Source organism: Thamnophis sirtalis, unplaced genomic scaffold (genome assembly GCF_051295495.1).
Source record: "Thamnophis sirtalis isolate CommonGarterSnake01/CBP01778 unplaced genomic scaffold, rThaSir2_p1.2 scaffold_6, whole genome shotgun sequence".
NCBI classification, from domain to species: domain Eukaryota; kingdom Metazoa; phylum Chordata; class Lepidosauria; order Squamata; family Natricidae; genus Thamnophis; species Thamnophis sirtalis.
This window is the reverse complement of record NW_028261386.1, coordinates 68,217,109-68,232,787: the sequence shown is the minus strand read 5'-3', so window position 1 is coordinate 68,232,787 and position 15,679 is coordinate 68,217,109. Positions and strand designations below refer to the sequence as shown.

Here is a 15,679-nt window from a genome sequence, read left to right as displayed (position 1 = left end):
AGAGCCGCTGGTTAGCCTGGCTGTTGATGACAGCCGGGTAAATGGGCTCCGCACGGACACAATAAGACTCAGCTTTGTAGCTGGAAGGACATGTATGCCTCCATTTTTCGTGATAATAACTGCCATGTAAAACGAAACACACAAAAAAGAGTTTGTTTCCAAGTAAATGCGTTCGGTGTCAGGGGAAGCAGAAACAAAAGAGTTTCAAAGAGTTTAATTTGTCATTTTTTGTCAGCAAAAAATGAAGGCCAACAGGAGTGCAGAAACAGGTGTAAAGCTGGGAGGAGGGCGGAGAGGGATGGAGGCAGAAGGGAATGAAGGCTTACAAGAGAGACAATGCAACAGAGCTATACTAAAAAGAAATTAGCTGTCTCCCATGCCGAAGCAATCTAAAGCTTTTTAAAGATGCAGAGTCTGACTCCAGTATTTACCCCATTGAGCCTAACTTTATAAATACAGTTCATATGACATACGTAAAATGTTTGTTACAACTTAAAAGACACATTTAATTTGGAACTAATGTTATTTGTTTTACAAGGAAAAATGGACTTAAAAATTAGTCTAAAGTTTATCCTGCAGTAAGCAACAGAATCAAATTTGTTTAAAAGGAAAAAGGTCATCCAATTCCAGTCTATAATTTAAGAAGACAAGTGAGGGGTGAGTAAGAGCCTGTTTCACACTTTGGGTAAGAATCATGTTTGCAAAAGATATACAGATGGTTCCCATATTAAACACAAAAAAAGTGTGAAGGACAAGTGTTCCTCAACACTTCAAAACGCAGGGCATCCTGGTGCATTTGTGTGTGTGCGTGTGTGTGTGAATATCTAGTTTTCACATATCCTACAGAAAGCACTAGTTAAAATGTAGCTTTGCAAGAAACCGAATCCAATTCAAAGCATGCTGAACTGAACATTGTGTGGGCAACCCTTCAGTTATTTCTTGTGAGAAAGACAAATCTAGATAGAATATTAAAATGGAAAGTATTCACACTGACAATAACGACACTATTATTGCAATCTTCTTCCCTGTTTTAATATGGTTGTGAAAGCCAGACATCAGAAAAGCTGAATAAAGAAAAATTAATGCCTTTGCATTGAGATCCAGGCTGACGAAAATGGAGAATATCGTGGGCTACAAGAACAACAAAATAATCTAAGCCTAGATTAAGTAAATGCAAATTGATCACTGAAACAATTATAAAGCTAAAATTTATCTATTTTGGATATGATAGGCACATAGTTCTTGAAGAAAGCTTGATAGTTGGTGAAATGGAAGCCAATTGAAAAATAAGCTGACAAAACAAGATGGCTAGACACTGTTACTGGTTTACAAAAATTGTTTACAGTCCTGGTGAATTGTTGTCTATCAAGTCATAAATAGTCAGAAGTAACAATAATAGAACCTTCCCTCCTCCTTGTGGTTCCTTTTCTGTATAACAGCACTGAATAAAGTTTAGCATGCTACAATTTAAATAAAATAGGCTTTTAGTTCTAGTTCATTTCAATATCCAATAATAGTACACCCTGTTCTAATAGCCCAGTTTGATTCCACCCATGATCACTGTCCTTTTATTTGAATACCCTAAGTACCCATATGTTCAGGCGCCCAGCACTTAGTAAGCCAGCCCGCAAGCATTGGAAACTTGTGGCCCGGCAGGAGCCGTTGGAGCTGCCACCAGACTCCGATAGCGAGGGGCCCTATGAGTCGGCCCTGGAGGATGTGGAGGACCCTGGACAGGGTTCTGACTCCGAGCAAGGCGCAGAGAGACTGGTTGGCCACCAGGTGGCGCCTGAGCCTTGGATCAGTGGGGAGGAGACGAGAGAGCGATCCAGAAACCAACTGTGAGTTGTTCTAGGATGCACACCGTTGAAGGGCTACTGGCATCAAGAACAACTACGTAATTACAGGAGGTAATTACGCTCAGCTAATGGTCATTAAGCTCCTATCCCAGATTATAAAAGAGACTACTTGTGCCATGCCCTTCTTGCAGAAGTCAATGTTTAACTAAAGAGAAACAAACTTGGCAGGCTGGATTGCTGCCAAAGTTTGTTTGCATTGCTACCAAGGTTGTCGGACTTGCTGCCAAAGTCCTTATCTGTTTGTTTATTTGGCTTTCAGCCACCAAGAGTCTGGTCTTGTTATTAAAAGACATTCCATTTTACACTTGTCTCGGCTTTCGTTACTGGACAGAGGAGGTCAGAACAGGTAACACTCTCTCAGATTCTCTAGTACCTCATCCAAATTTCACAAGCCCAAGATCTCTGCTGTTTTATGTGCCCAGATAGTTTCATTCTCTGTCATGCTCCACAGTGTTCACAGTATTTCTACACAGGCAGCCCCTGAAACTGGAAGTCCAAAACAAGGGAAACCCCCTCTAGGCATTTTGTTTTATTGCAGGGATGTCAAACTCAATTTCACGCATCAGGGTTGTGTTTGACCTTGGGACGCCAGGGTGGGCATGGCCAGCTCAATGTCACTCATGCTGGGGGTGCCTGTGGTGGCCCGAATACTCTACCAGTGAAAACAGGCTCCCGGGCTCCGTTTTTAGCTGCGACGGTCTCCTGCAGCCCTCTGCCAGTGAAAATACCTCGAGGTCCTCATGCAGCCCTTTCGAGCTCCATTTTCGCTGGCAGTCACCACAGGCCGGTCCTTCGCTGTTTCTAGGACGGCCCTATGGGCTAGATCTAAACACCCTGGGCTTGATACCCCTGCTTTGACATAAAGCTACAAACCCAAACAGCCTCCCCATATTGGATGGAAATCATAGTATAATTTATCGTAGCCCTTAAAATTCTTGTGCTTTTTTATGTTCAAACACAGAATTTGAGGTGTAGGTCAAGATTCTGAGACAAGCTTAGTCATTTTTATACCTGTATTCCTAAATAAATTTGCAGATATCTATCTCATTAAAACATTCATTCTGAAAAAAAAATGACTCCAGTACTATAGGAGCCTTGGAAAGAAACATTATTTTCTAAGAACAAGAAGAATGAATGCATGCATGATAATGTTTGCCATGGCAGACATTTTAATAAATACTTGTTTTCAAATTTATTTTTAAAATATCTGGTGCCCATCATGTTTTATTCCATTGAAAGTTTCTACAATATAGTACTTATTTTTAGAAAACATTTTTAGTTATTTGGGTTCTGCTAACCTGCAGGAATCATTTCTTTCAAGTCATGGGAATTCAAGTCATTGAGAAGAATGTATAATACAGCCCATGGTGAAGCCATAGTGCATACTACTTTTATTCATTTTTAAAAGTGTTATTGGAATGCTGAAAGTTATTCTGATATAACAAATAATATTCCATCTATTCTTGGCATATTTTCTGAGTACTAATTATGCTAAAGGCAAGTCACATTGGAGCATCAGTTAAGGAATAAAAATGCATCTATATAATACGATAGAGAAATAATGCATTTTTTTCTCTTTTACCTTAAATCCTGTAAGGGTTTATTTTGAGAAATTTCAGCAGCTTCATTTTAAGCCCTTATATGAGTGATTATCTGCAGAACTTTAGATTTGAAATGGCTACAAAAGGCAAGTTTTATATGCTATAAAAGGCCAAAAAAAAAAAAACCTGTTACAAAGCATCTGTAGGGAATGGGGGGAGGAAACTTCCCAGCAATTTCTTTAAATGGAGGTTTGCGCAAGCATTAAAAATCTTATTTCTTTTCTTTTTTTTAAGAGGGGGAGGAGATAAATAAACAGTTTTTATGAGAACAAGGTCTTCTGCAAACTTCCAGATACATTTCAAAAACCATGTCTGGAATTCAGGAGTTGAAATTTGGGGTTACTAAGGCTGTCAAAGCAAAAAAGCATAATTATTTAAACTATATGCAAGGGCAAAAACTAGCCTAATGAAATGCCAGACATGGTTCAGAAATAATATCAGACAAGACATTTTCAAACAGTTGTTTCTTAGACTGTAAATTGTGGCCTAACCATATAAACCATTAAGTAATAAAGGACTTGAACATCACACTAATAACAAATCACCTTTTTGACCAACATTTATGGACTAAGCTAGTGTACTAGTTATATCATTTCTCAGTTCCTGCATGATAAGTCCAGTAAAAAAGTGAACTAACAATTTATTAAAAGGCACACAAGTTCATGAAGTACAGTTTGCTTCATCCAAATTTAAGCTCATGAAAACTTATGCCTTTTTTTAAAAAATCTATTGGTCTAGAAAGATGGGTAAAAATAATGTTTATAGTTTTAATAAATATATGCATTATGCTGCTTTTATTGATGTTGTTTAATTGTTAATTGAGAGCCACCCAGAGTTTAATACAAGATGGGAGGCTATTTAAATTTTTAAATAAATAAAATTAAATGCATAAATTCAAATAATTTTGGTGGCAAGCACCTACTAAATTTATCAAATTCTCCATAAAAAATTAAGCATTTAAAACTTTAGTTTTAAAACACTTGAAATGGTGATACATATGTATGGAAGAACAAGGTGGATTATAATCTAATAATGAATTAAACACAAACATGGGTTTTTATATAAACCTTGAAATATTTTAATTATATTTTTACATAACAGATGAGCAAAAGTTACCACTAGTGCTTGAAGATTTAGAATATGTATGTCCAGGAAAGTATCCATAAAAATATGTTTATGTTACATAACATATTGCAGCATATATACTTTTGAGTTAGCGCCCTTAGTGTCCTCTTGGTACCAAAAAAGGCAAGCCAAAATTTTCTTATCACTGTGATATGGTTCATAAATTTGGTGCATGAGCATGTGTAGCAGCTTTTCGTTGACGTCATCAATGATCTACTTGCTGATGATAAAGTCATACATGTTCTTCAAAATCTAGCAAAACCAAAGGGGCTCCACAGTCCACTCTGTATTGAAAGTGCTTCATAATTTACCAAAGCTGAGAAACTGAGAGAGCTGTCAACCAGCTGCATAGCTGCTAAGGAATGAGTAGAACATAGGAAGCTTCAAGCGTTGTTGGTCCTTGCGACACCAAGAGATCACCGTTCCTTCGTTATTTGCTGTGTACAAATGTTGGCCATCACACGAAAAGGTAAGGCTATAAAGTTTTCAAAAAGACACAAATAAAAACAAGTCGGTCAGATAGCCTACATTCTAGGGTATATATGATTAAATGAGGAGAGGAAGAGAAAGAACAGTATATAGCCTGTAAATGGACTAAAATCTCACTACCGTATTTTTCGGAGTATAAGACACACCTTTTTTCCTCAAAAAAGAGGGTGAAAATCAGGGTGCGTCTTATACATTGATTGCAGCATTTTTTTGCCTCCCAAAGTACCGCCCTTTCACCAAAATGTCCGTGCATATCCTTATGGAGGCTTTCAGAGAGCTCCTGGGGCTGGAAAGGGCAGAAATGAGCGAAAAACGGATCATTTTTATCCCCCCCCCAACCCCCAGCAGCACTCTATAAACTTCCATAAGGCTTTGCATGCAATTTTTTTTTTGACAAAAAACTGGCCATTTTTTGCTCATTTTCAGTTCCCTCCACCTCCCAGGAGCACTCTGCAGCCCCCCCCCCCCCACAAGGCTATTCATGCCTTTTTTTAAAGGGGGCCATTTTCACAAAAAACTGGCCATTTTTAGGTTTGCAGGGTGCAAAAACTTTTTTTCCCCTTTTGGAAAGCTATTTAACTGATTGATGAGAATTACATTAATCAAGTGCTGTGCCAGCAGAAACAAAGGCTTAGGTGCTGCAGATTGTCAGTGATTTCTTTCTCCAGCACATGGATAAATATACCTGGAAACATCTACCTACCTACCTTCTCTCTCTCTCCCTACATACCTACTGTATTTCTCTCTCTCTCTCTCTCTCTCTCTCTCTTTCTCTCTCCCTCCCTCCATCTACCTATCTACCTACTCTCTCTCTCTCCCTCCCCCTACCTACCTACCTACCTACTCTCTCTCCCTACCTATCATATTTCTCACTCTCTCCTCCATCTACCTACATACCTACCTACTCTCTCTCCCTACCTACCTACTGTATTTCTCTCTCTCTCTCTCTCTCTCCCCCCCCCTTTATCTTCCTGCCTACGTACCTACCTAACTTCTCTCTCTCCCTACCTACCTACTGTATTTTTCTCTCCCTCTATCCCTCTATCTACCTACCTACATTTTTTTAAAAAATTGCCTCTTCAAAACCTTGGTGCATCTTATACTACGGTGCGTCATACTCTGAAAAATACAGTAAGTCTAGCCAGTCCTACTCGGGCCAGCCTGCTGTGGATCTCTTTGGTCAAAGAATTCCAACTGTCAGGATACAGAAGAAGAGCCTTCTCTGCCACTCTTTGGAACATCCTGCCCTCCAGGGTAAGATCTGCCTTCAACCTCATATCATTGTGTAAGAGCCTGAAGCCCTGGCTCTGCAAGTTGGCCTAGGGACTCAATGGGAAGTTCAATTCTGAGATGGCTGCTAGACTGATAGCAAAGTCCATCTCCCACCTCCCTGCGTGCTATTCCCCTCTTAACCATCTTTTTTTAAAATTAATGATATTGATGTATTTTGTTTTTTTCTTTGTTTTTCTTTCCCTTGGTTATTTTATTCTATTTTACTTTCGCTTTGTTTAAATTTCCTTTTTATTTCTTCAGGGTTTTGGTTTTGTTTTTTTTTTTGGTTATGTGCTGCCTACAGTAGTTCCATGGTGAGATAGGAGGCAAATAAATTTAATAATAAAGACAATACAAATGTTAATCTTACTCATTTTCTGCACTGAATAAATATATTTCTGCTTACATTGAATTTTATTGTTTACAAAAAATATCTCTCTACAGCAAACTGGCATGTAAGCAATCACATATGCGGCATCCAATATAGCCTGTCAAACCTTACTGATGTGATCTGGAACCCCATGGAATAGATGTGCAAAAATTACTTGAGGAAATATAAAGCCTCACTTATTGATTGTCTCATTTAGCAGGCTTTTATACTGTGATATAAAAAGATAGCTTTGCAACCATTCCTCTCTTTCATAACCATTGCAACAGTCATAGGCATTTGGCAACTGGTTTGTGACAAGCAACGTTAATACAAAAGATGGAAGTAAAATCATAAGTCACTATCATGCAATGTCTTGCTTAATAACTCTGATAATTCACAACCAAAGAGGAAATGAGATAAGCCCACCATGATCATATGATATTTGGCTTAGCAACCATGACAGTTAGGGATGGAATAGCTGATCCTAATTGCCATTGCCAAGCAAGGACTTATTAATGCAAGATGTTATATTAACATTTTTGTAACCTCCCCCCCCCTTTGATTAATTCTGCATTTTAATAAGGAACACATTATGGGAATAGTTTAATGTCATATTAGGAAGTGGGCACGTTCATTAAAACCAAAAGTTATTAAGTGCTATTTCCAAAAGAGAAGCCTTAAGGGAACTCTAAAGATATGCAATGCACTCCAACAATTATATTAACTTTTTGGAAATGGCATAAAAATAAATTGCTAAATGCTACAAAATGATCTTTTTTCTTTACCTGACAATTGGTTTATTTGATTTAGAAAATGTAATTTCTCGGACAGGTTTCAAATCCCATGTGCTCCACAATCTAAAGAGAAAAGACAAAATGAATGCTACTTTGTGCAACCTAAATGACAGAAATTGCTTCTATATCCTGCCATGATTTTTGCTCAAGTTATGTTGCAGATTTGCATAATCTGTTGAATTAAAATGGAAGAAAATTGCATATAATACTGAAAAACATGATTCTGATGCACTAATGCATACTGTATATACATTTTGTTTTGACTTTTACATTTTATTGTGACAGAAATCAATTTGAGAGAAGGCCTGCTGTGCTGGAAAAGATCAAAACCCTTTTATTATATCATCTTATTTCCAAATGTGTTCGTTGCACCATTGGTCTACCCTGAACAAAAACATTTTTTTCTGGTTGTTCAGAGATAGGATCCATCATTATAGTCAAACAGATTCCCTTTCACCAAAGTTCTGCTTTATCTTCTGAATTTTTATTGTAATAAATTATTCCCGGATACAAAGTCTGATTTAAATCTTTTCATTAAGCGAGACAGTCCCCATATTTGATCTCACAAAAATACTACAAGACCTCCACAGCATTCAGAAGTTCATCAAGTTGTTTAGCTTTCATTACAATCTAATGATTCATGACAGACATCATCCTACAATGGGACAAACGAACCAGTCACTAAGCATAATCATCTATGGGCATAAATCAATTATAAAAACACCCAAAACTAAAGAAAGAGAAAATTTCAATTATCCAAATATATTTTTTAATATTTGGCTGTCAGGCTTCATACTAGAGAGTCCACAGCATATTTGAGCCCTACAGATATTTTAACCTCTTAGTTAAGAATAGGCTTACTTAGCAGAAGACTCAGACATGATTCAACAAAATTAAAAGATTTATTATAGACAGGAATTAAGTTATGTACGCACAAATAATTTTAACCATTGCAGGGCAAAAGAAGTCAAAGGCATTATATTCATCTATTCTCCAGAATTCTTAGACTCATAGTTTTCCAGGTTAACATACTTATGGTTCATTTAGTGAACTTGTATATTCAAACATGTTTTCATCTAGTTCCTACCTCATCAGATTCACTTACAAATGCCTTAATCCAGGAGTCTCCAATCCCTGGGCAGCAGCTCAGTACAGGCCTATGGACTATTCAAAACTGAGCTGCACAAGATCGTGCATGCATACAGAGCTCAACTCTTGCGAGTGGTGAGCTGACACACACATACATGCGTATGCAGCTCTACTTTGCAGTCAAGCTGCATGCACTGGCCCACCGCTTGCATGAGTTGAGCTGCAGCATGTAATATCACTGTGCTTGCGCGACCCAGTTCCCCTCTCTGGCAGTTTCCCTTTATTCAAATAATAGCAATTTTAGCACTTGGCAACTAGCACACATTTGCAACTGTTACAGCATCCTGCAATCACCATTTGTGATTTTCACAACTGACGACCAACAAACAAAGTCAATGGGGAAAGTGGCAAGAAGTGACAAGTCATAATCATGTAATGTGTTTAATGACTCATGATTTGCTTAACAACCACAGTTGGAACTGACAAACTTACATAAGTTGAGTAACAAACTTACGTAAATCAAACTTACATAAATTACATGACATTGCACCTTACAATTGCTTCAATGAGTGACAGAGTTGCCAGTCCCAATTATAGTTGGTAAGTGAGGACTACCTAAACCTCTTACTTGGTGAGATGCAAGCAATATTATGTTTGCCTGTGATGTAGTCCTTAGATTAGCGATCCAATTTTACATAAAATAGCATGAGCATATTGCTTTAATTATGAAACACTAAAATATATGCCAGAAGAATTATGTTAATATTTCCTTCTACAAAGAGAAAGTAATATTGAATGTACAAATTGAAGATAATTTGTTTATAGTGCTTGGTAAAGCATTTGGTAGTATTCTGAATGAAAAGTTCAAGAGGTAAAAATAAGCAAAATTTGCGAAACAAAGTTTGGTTTTATGCAAAGACTAGAGTTTTGCTTTTCAACAAACTACAGAAATGTACAAATGTGAAAAAACAAGTTTAGTGCACATTGTTGCTTTAAAGAAAATATGATAAAGTGAATAGATTTGAATTACAAAAGTTCAATGTGTATGGAATTGAAGGTTGGTTGCTGAGGTAAATGATGGTAAAACTTTGACAAGTGTAAAATGCTAGTTTGCATAAATGATTCAGCTCCAAGCAAGAAGTAAAATAAGAATGTGTAATGTTCCCTGTGTGTTTACAGTCCTCAGGATGCCCATGCATCTGAGGAAATGAGCTACAGTGCGTGAAAGTCATGCCATTTAAGGGCCACAATTATTAGACTTTAAGATTTCCAAAGGTTCTTTGTTCTTTGTACCGAAATAAAGCTATAAAAATAGAATCTTTGTAGAACAATGAAAGAAAAAAGTTTTCACTACACAATAGAACAAAACCAGAAAGCAACCACATATATCTTAAAATCAGACACTTTGGAGTGAAAACAATGCACACGTTGAATAGTATCCAAAATGCATTATTTTTATAAGTGACATATATCTCTAAAAACAAAAATGCTCTATTAAAATCACTCACCTTACAACTCCATTTTCTAGCCCTCCAGCAATCACATTGATAGAGATTCCTTCAGGCTGGTTGGAGAAAGCAACAGAGCATATGATTTCTCTGCAATGCACATGTCCCACCAGGTCACCATTGACTGTCCAGAGTCTGAGATCACTACCACCACCAACTGAAATATAGTCAAGTTATTGAGTAAGCAAAGTAAAATCTACAACACAATTAAGCAAAGTAACATATAGGATCCAAATAACTTTACTAAAACAAAGGAAAGGAAAGTTTATAGTCATATAGAAGTGAACTATATACCACCATCGGATAGTAACAATGTCTACAAGATGTAATGAAAATAGGTATAATTGGTTGATATAAAGGTAAAAGTTTTCTCTGTCCACTCGTTTGATTCTAGGGGCAGTGCTCATCTCCATTTCTTAGCCAAGGGTATCAGCATTGTCTAAGACATTTCTGTGGTCATGTGACCAGCATGACTATATGCCAAGGCACATGGGACACTGTTATGGTCCCACTGAAGTGGTACCTATTTATCTACTCACATTTGCAGTCTTTCAAACTGCTACATGGGCAGAGCTGGGGCAAATAATAAAATTTCCCCCCATTGCGTGGCATTCAGGTCTTGAACACGGGCTGTCAGTTTTCCAGCTGACAAACTCAGTGTCTTTAATCACTGAACCATCACACCCTCAATTGAGTAATACAATCAGCACTAAAAGATAAAAGATGTCACTGGATTTTGTGAAGACTTTTTGCCAGTGGAAAAATAAAAACTTTATTTCATTTGAGGATATAAAAAAACATTTGAGAAATTAAACTTGTGAAAAAATAAGTATGCCCCATTTAATTGTTTTTTCTTTTTCCACATATTTAACATACACAAATTTGAACTTCATTTCAATAATATTAATTAATAAATTGAATATAATATAACAAATATCATGCACCATTTACATTTTGTAATCTAATATATAATGATAAGTAAACATAAATGAAAATTTCCCATGTGGAAAACTCTGAGTACATTCCTCCACTATCATGTCTTCGGATATCTAAAATTAGAATCCATTGCATCACATCAGGTGCAAATAATTAGAACACTGTTAAGAGAGGATCTGGGAGGAACCTGTCTTATTTAAAATTCAAGTATTTAGTCTGATTTGTTCTTTGTTATTTTAGTGTGTGTTATTACCATGCCTAGATCGAAACAGCTCTTTGTGGTCTTCAGAAAAAATGTTATAAATCCCTATAAAACTGCAAAAGAATTTTAAAACAATAGGATATCAAATATTCCACTGCCCAGAAGATCATCTACAAGTGGAGAACTACCAGCTTATCAGGTCAGGTTAGGCCAGAATGCAAGTCTCTAAAGTCACTCACACATCACTGATCTGCATGACTCTATCATTAAAAAGAAGCTACACAAATTAGATCTACATAGAGGTAGGTCAAGAAGAAACTTCTATTGTCCAGAAAGAACATCAAAGCAAGAGTAAAATTTAATCGTGAACATCTAGACAAAGACCAGGACTTCTGGTACAATGTACTCTGGACAGATATAGCAAACAGATATTTGACCACAGAACCAAAAGACACGACAGGCAAAAGTCAAAGATATTTCAGGAAAAGAACCTGATTTTAACAGTAAAGCAGGGTGGCAGAACTGTTAAGATATGTGACTGCTTTGCTGCATCAGGGCCTAGGTAATTAACCATCATAAGATCCATTATGAATTCTTTATTCTACTACAGAGTCTTTGAGGGTAATATGAGACCATCTATCAAAATACTGATACTGAAAGTGGACTATGCAATATGAAAATAATCTTAAACATTCCAGTGTATCCACCATTGAATGGCTGAAAGAAAAAAATGGAAAGTCTGGAATAATCAAGTAAAAGTATGGCTCAAAATCCCATGGGTGCTTTATAGGGATTTGAAAAGGGTTCTCAAGGAACCTCTCAAATATCACACACACAACTGAAAAAAATCATCCTGTCAGGATGCCGCGACAGAGTACTACATGCCAAAACAGCCAGACATAAAGATATTCTCTCCCTCCCCCCCCCAACCCCGGTGCCATCATTCTGCTGAACACTAAATCCCCACAGCACTGCCTCATATCTCATATTTTCCCATCTTCTCATCTTTCCTACTATCTTCTATTGATTTCTTATGATTTATCAATTGTTGTTTGTAACTTATGATTAATGATTGTAACTATAATTATGATTTATGACCTATTACTTGCTGTTTATATGTACTTATGCACCGTAGACAAATTCCTTGTGTGTCTAATCACACATGATCAATAAATAATCTAATTCAATTGTATTCTATTCTGCTCTGCTCTACATCTTTAATGTTGTTTCAATAATATATTGATATATCCACATACGTTAAAAAATAAAACACATGGGGTGTACTTTCTTTGTCACATTATAGTATTTACATGTGAAAAACTACAGAAATGTTCAAAATGAGTTTCCTCAAAATACTCTGAAAGAAATAGTTATGTGAGTCTATTCATGGTGTGCAAACCTTCAACATAGCTTACTGGGCTATTATTCTACAGAATTAGCATCGCTTGAAGTTCATTTAGCTTCCTGTGTTTTTTAGGAAATAGAGAGATTGGGGATCTCAAGAAATTTACCGCTACTCTAATGGTTAAGGCCCCAGGCTAGAAAGCAGGAGACAGTCAGTTTCAAGTCCTGCCAAAGCCATGAAAGATGCTGGATGACAATGAGTCAGTCACTCTCTCTCAATCCATCCCACCTCACAGGGTTGTTGTTGCGATGATAATAGGAGGAGGAAGGTGTGTTGGATAGGTTGTAAACTTGAGTTATTTGTAAAAATAATAGAAGGCAGAATACAAATAAATAAAAATACTTACTTTGGATCAGGACTCAAAAATGTGTTTCCAGTTTTGTGCCACTACATGCACAATATGTCACACCATTACCTAAGTTTGGATATTTATTTATTCATCATATAATATTTTATTCTCTTTTATTATATGTACTCTTATTTATCTTTATATTTTATTATGCTCATTTTTCTGTGTATGTGTGTAGTCAACTTACAACAGTTCGTTTAATGGCCATTCAAAGTTACAACAGCACTGAAAAAAGTGGTGTATGACAATTTTTCACACTTACAACCATTGTAGCATCCCCATAGTTATGTAATCAAAATGCAGATGCTTAGCAACTGACTCTTATTTATGACAGTTGAAGTGTCCCAGGGTCATGTGATGAAATTTTTCAACCTTCTGACAAGCGCTTAACAACTGTGGCAAAAAGAATGTAATATGGAGCAAAAATGCACTTAGCTGTCTCATTTAGCAACATTCATTTTGGGCTCAATTGTATTCATAAGTTGAGGGCTCTGTGTGTGTGTGTGTGTGTGTGTGTGTGTGTGTGTGTGTGTGGAAAGAAAGAAAGAAAGAAAGATAGATAGATAGATAGATAGATAGATAGATAGATAGATAGATAGATAGATGTTACAGTTCTATTATTGAATATTTTATTCTATCTGACTTTAATGGCTGTAATAAATAATCTGATACGATCTGATTTGATATTGGGGTTTAATCTTTGAAAGTAGTGATGCAACAAAGTTATCATAACAATTTATTATTATGGTGGAGAAAAGACATCCTATACTTGAAAAGTCCTCTACCTTGCTCTGGTAAGAAGGTTGAAGATTTTAACCTTGACTAAGTAGAAAGCAGTTAATGTCCAATTTCAGATTACAGGCGAAGAGAGTGCCAACAAAAATTTAATGGAAAAAGAGAAAGAAAATATGCAACATTGCTGCAAATTGTCTATGATAGATATCCCCACCATAGAAATGAGGTCTTCACATTCCAATCCAAAGAAAGCATTTGAGAAAATAAAATATAATGGTATAAATGATGGCTATAAGAAAAATTTCAAAAAAATTGATAGAGTTGGAAAGCTATAGTAACTTCCAAAACACTGCTCGCAAGAATGGAAAGAATAAATACTTGCCTCTTAAGCATTATTAAGGTTGAGATCAGGAAGAACATTAATATAAACCTGGAGCTAACTTGAGCTCAGTCAGCACTGGTTCTGTTAGCATTTAGAAAAATTGCCATGACTTGGCTATTTAAAAAGCCTTTGGATATGATAAGTGATTTCCTCTCTGAACTATGGGATTGCTGCTTTCAAGAATGACATTCCTCAGTACGATGGAGGTAAAGCCTGAAATTATTATTGCAGGATTTTTATTGCATTATTATTATATATACTGCAAGATGGAATAATAGAATTAATATTGCGCAAAAGGCCAAAACCTCTACTTTAATAGATTTCTTCCAGCAAAAGTATGTGGAGAAAGACAAGCAATGTAGCTCAGCTCAGCTAAACATTCATTTACAGTTCTAGTGAGTGTTAAAATCCTGATCCATCTTATCAGAGCAAGGAAGAGCAATCAAGTATGAAATTCCCTCCTCTCCACAATTTGAAATAAAAAAAAATCAGAATGTTGTTTTCAGCTTTAGGAACTAAAATGATTTGGATGAAATTACTTGACAATTTGGCCAGTCTGAAAACATCTGTGGTTATGTGGCCAGCATGACTAAACTCTGAAGGCACATGGAACACTGTTACCTTCCCACCAAAGATGGTCCCTATTTTTCTACTTGCATTTTTGCATGCTTTTGAAAGGCTAGGTGGACAGAAGCTGGGACAAGTAACAGGAGCTAACTCCGTTACTCAGCACTAGGGATTCGAACCGCTGAACTGCCAACCTTCTGATCGACAAGTTCAGCGTCTTAGCCACTGAACCACCACGTCTCCTAAAGGATCTGATAAATTGACTACACACTGACATGACTGAATTCAGATTTTGTTTCCTCTTAGAAACAAATTAGATTGTATCTTACAATTTCACCAAGGATCATTAGGAAAGTATGTTTAGCTCCTGGATCATTTCTGATTTGCTGGTTAAACCCAGGATATCAAGTATCAAAGCATTTTTATGTTTGGGCATAGCAGCAGACAATCTGCTCAAAAGGGCTGGCTTTCCATAATTATTTTCTATTAGAAACTAAGAATTGTGCTGAGAAAAATAAATTTCTGAGCAGAAAGCTGAGAGAAACTTCTTCAGTAATCTTTTGTGTAACAAGTGATGAATGTGGACTGAAACCCATCAACTTATTCAAGCAGATAAAATGTAATTTCTTTGGCTAGTTTGTTTGTAGTGATTTTAGCTGGAATTTCTTTGTATGTTTATTTTCCTATTGTTTTTCCCTGATTTCCCCCCCCCCCCCAACAAATCTCATTTTAGAGTTGTGGTTTTATTGGTTTAATAAGTAAGTCTCCTATTAAAACTACACAAGACTGGATGGTTGCATCTTGCATTTAAGGACTCGTGCATCGTTTGTTAAGTTATGTATCAAAGTATTTTTCTTTGTATTCTTTTTAGGACTGTTAGGAAAGTCCTGGACAGACTAAGAACTCCAAGTGGTGCCAGAAAATTCAGCCTAATATATATTGGCTTTTTACAAGAATTCATTAGTCGCAACCCAAAAATCTATTACAGGAAGGAGA

General features: G+C 36.5%; 1 protein-coding gene across 1 annotated transcript in view; it reads right to left on the bottom strand.

Annotated features, from left to right (window-relative positions):
• Positions 1-4,510: 4,510 nt before the first annotated feature.
• Positions 4,511-15,679, bottom strand: part of LYST (lysosomal trafficking regulator) — a 98,360-nt gene continuing 87,191 nt past the window's right edge. Inside the window, exons 51-53 of the mRNA XM_087718070.1 lie at positions 10,108-10,264; positions 7,502-7,573; positions 4,511-5,060 (exon numbers count right to left, since the gene is read on the bottom strand). Coding sequence (XP_087574196.1) covers positions 4,922-5,060; positions 7,502-7,573; positions 10,108-10,264 — 368 coding nt within the window. The 3' untranslated portion in view covers positions 4,511-4,921. The remainder of the gene's footprint in view (positions 5,061-7,501; positions 7,574-10,107; positions 10,265-15,679) is intronic.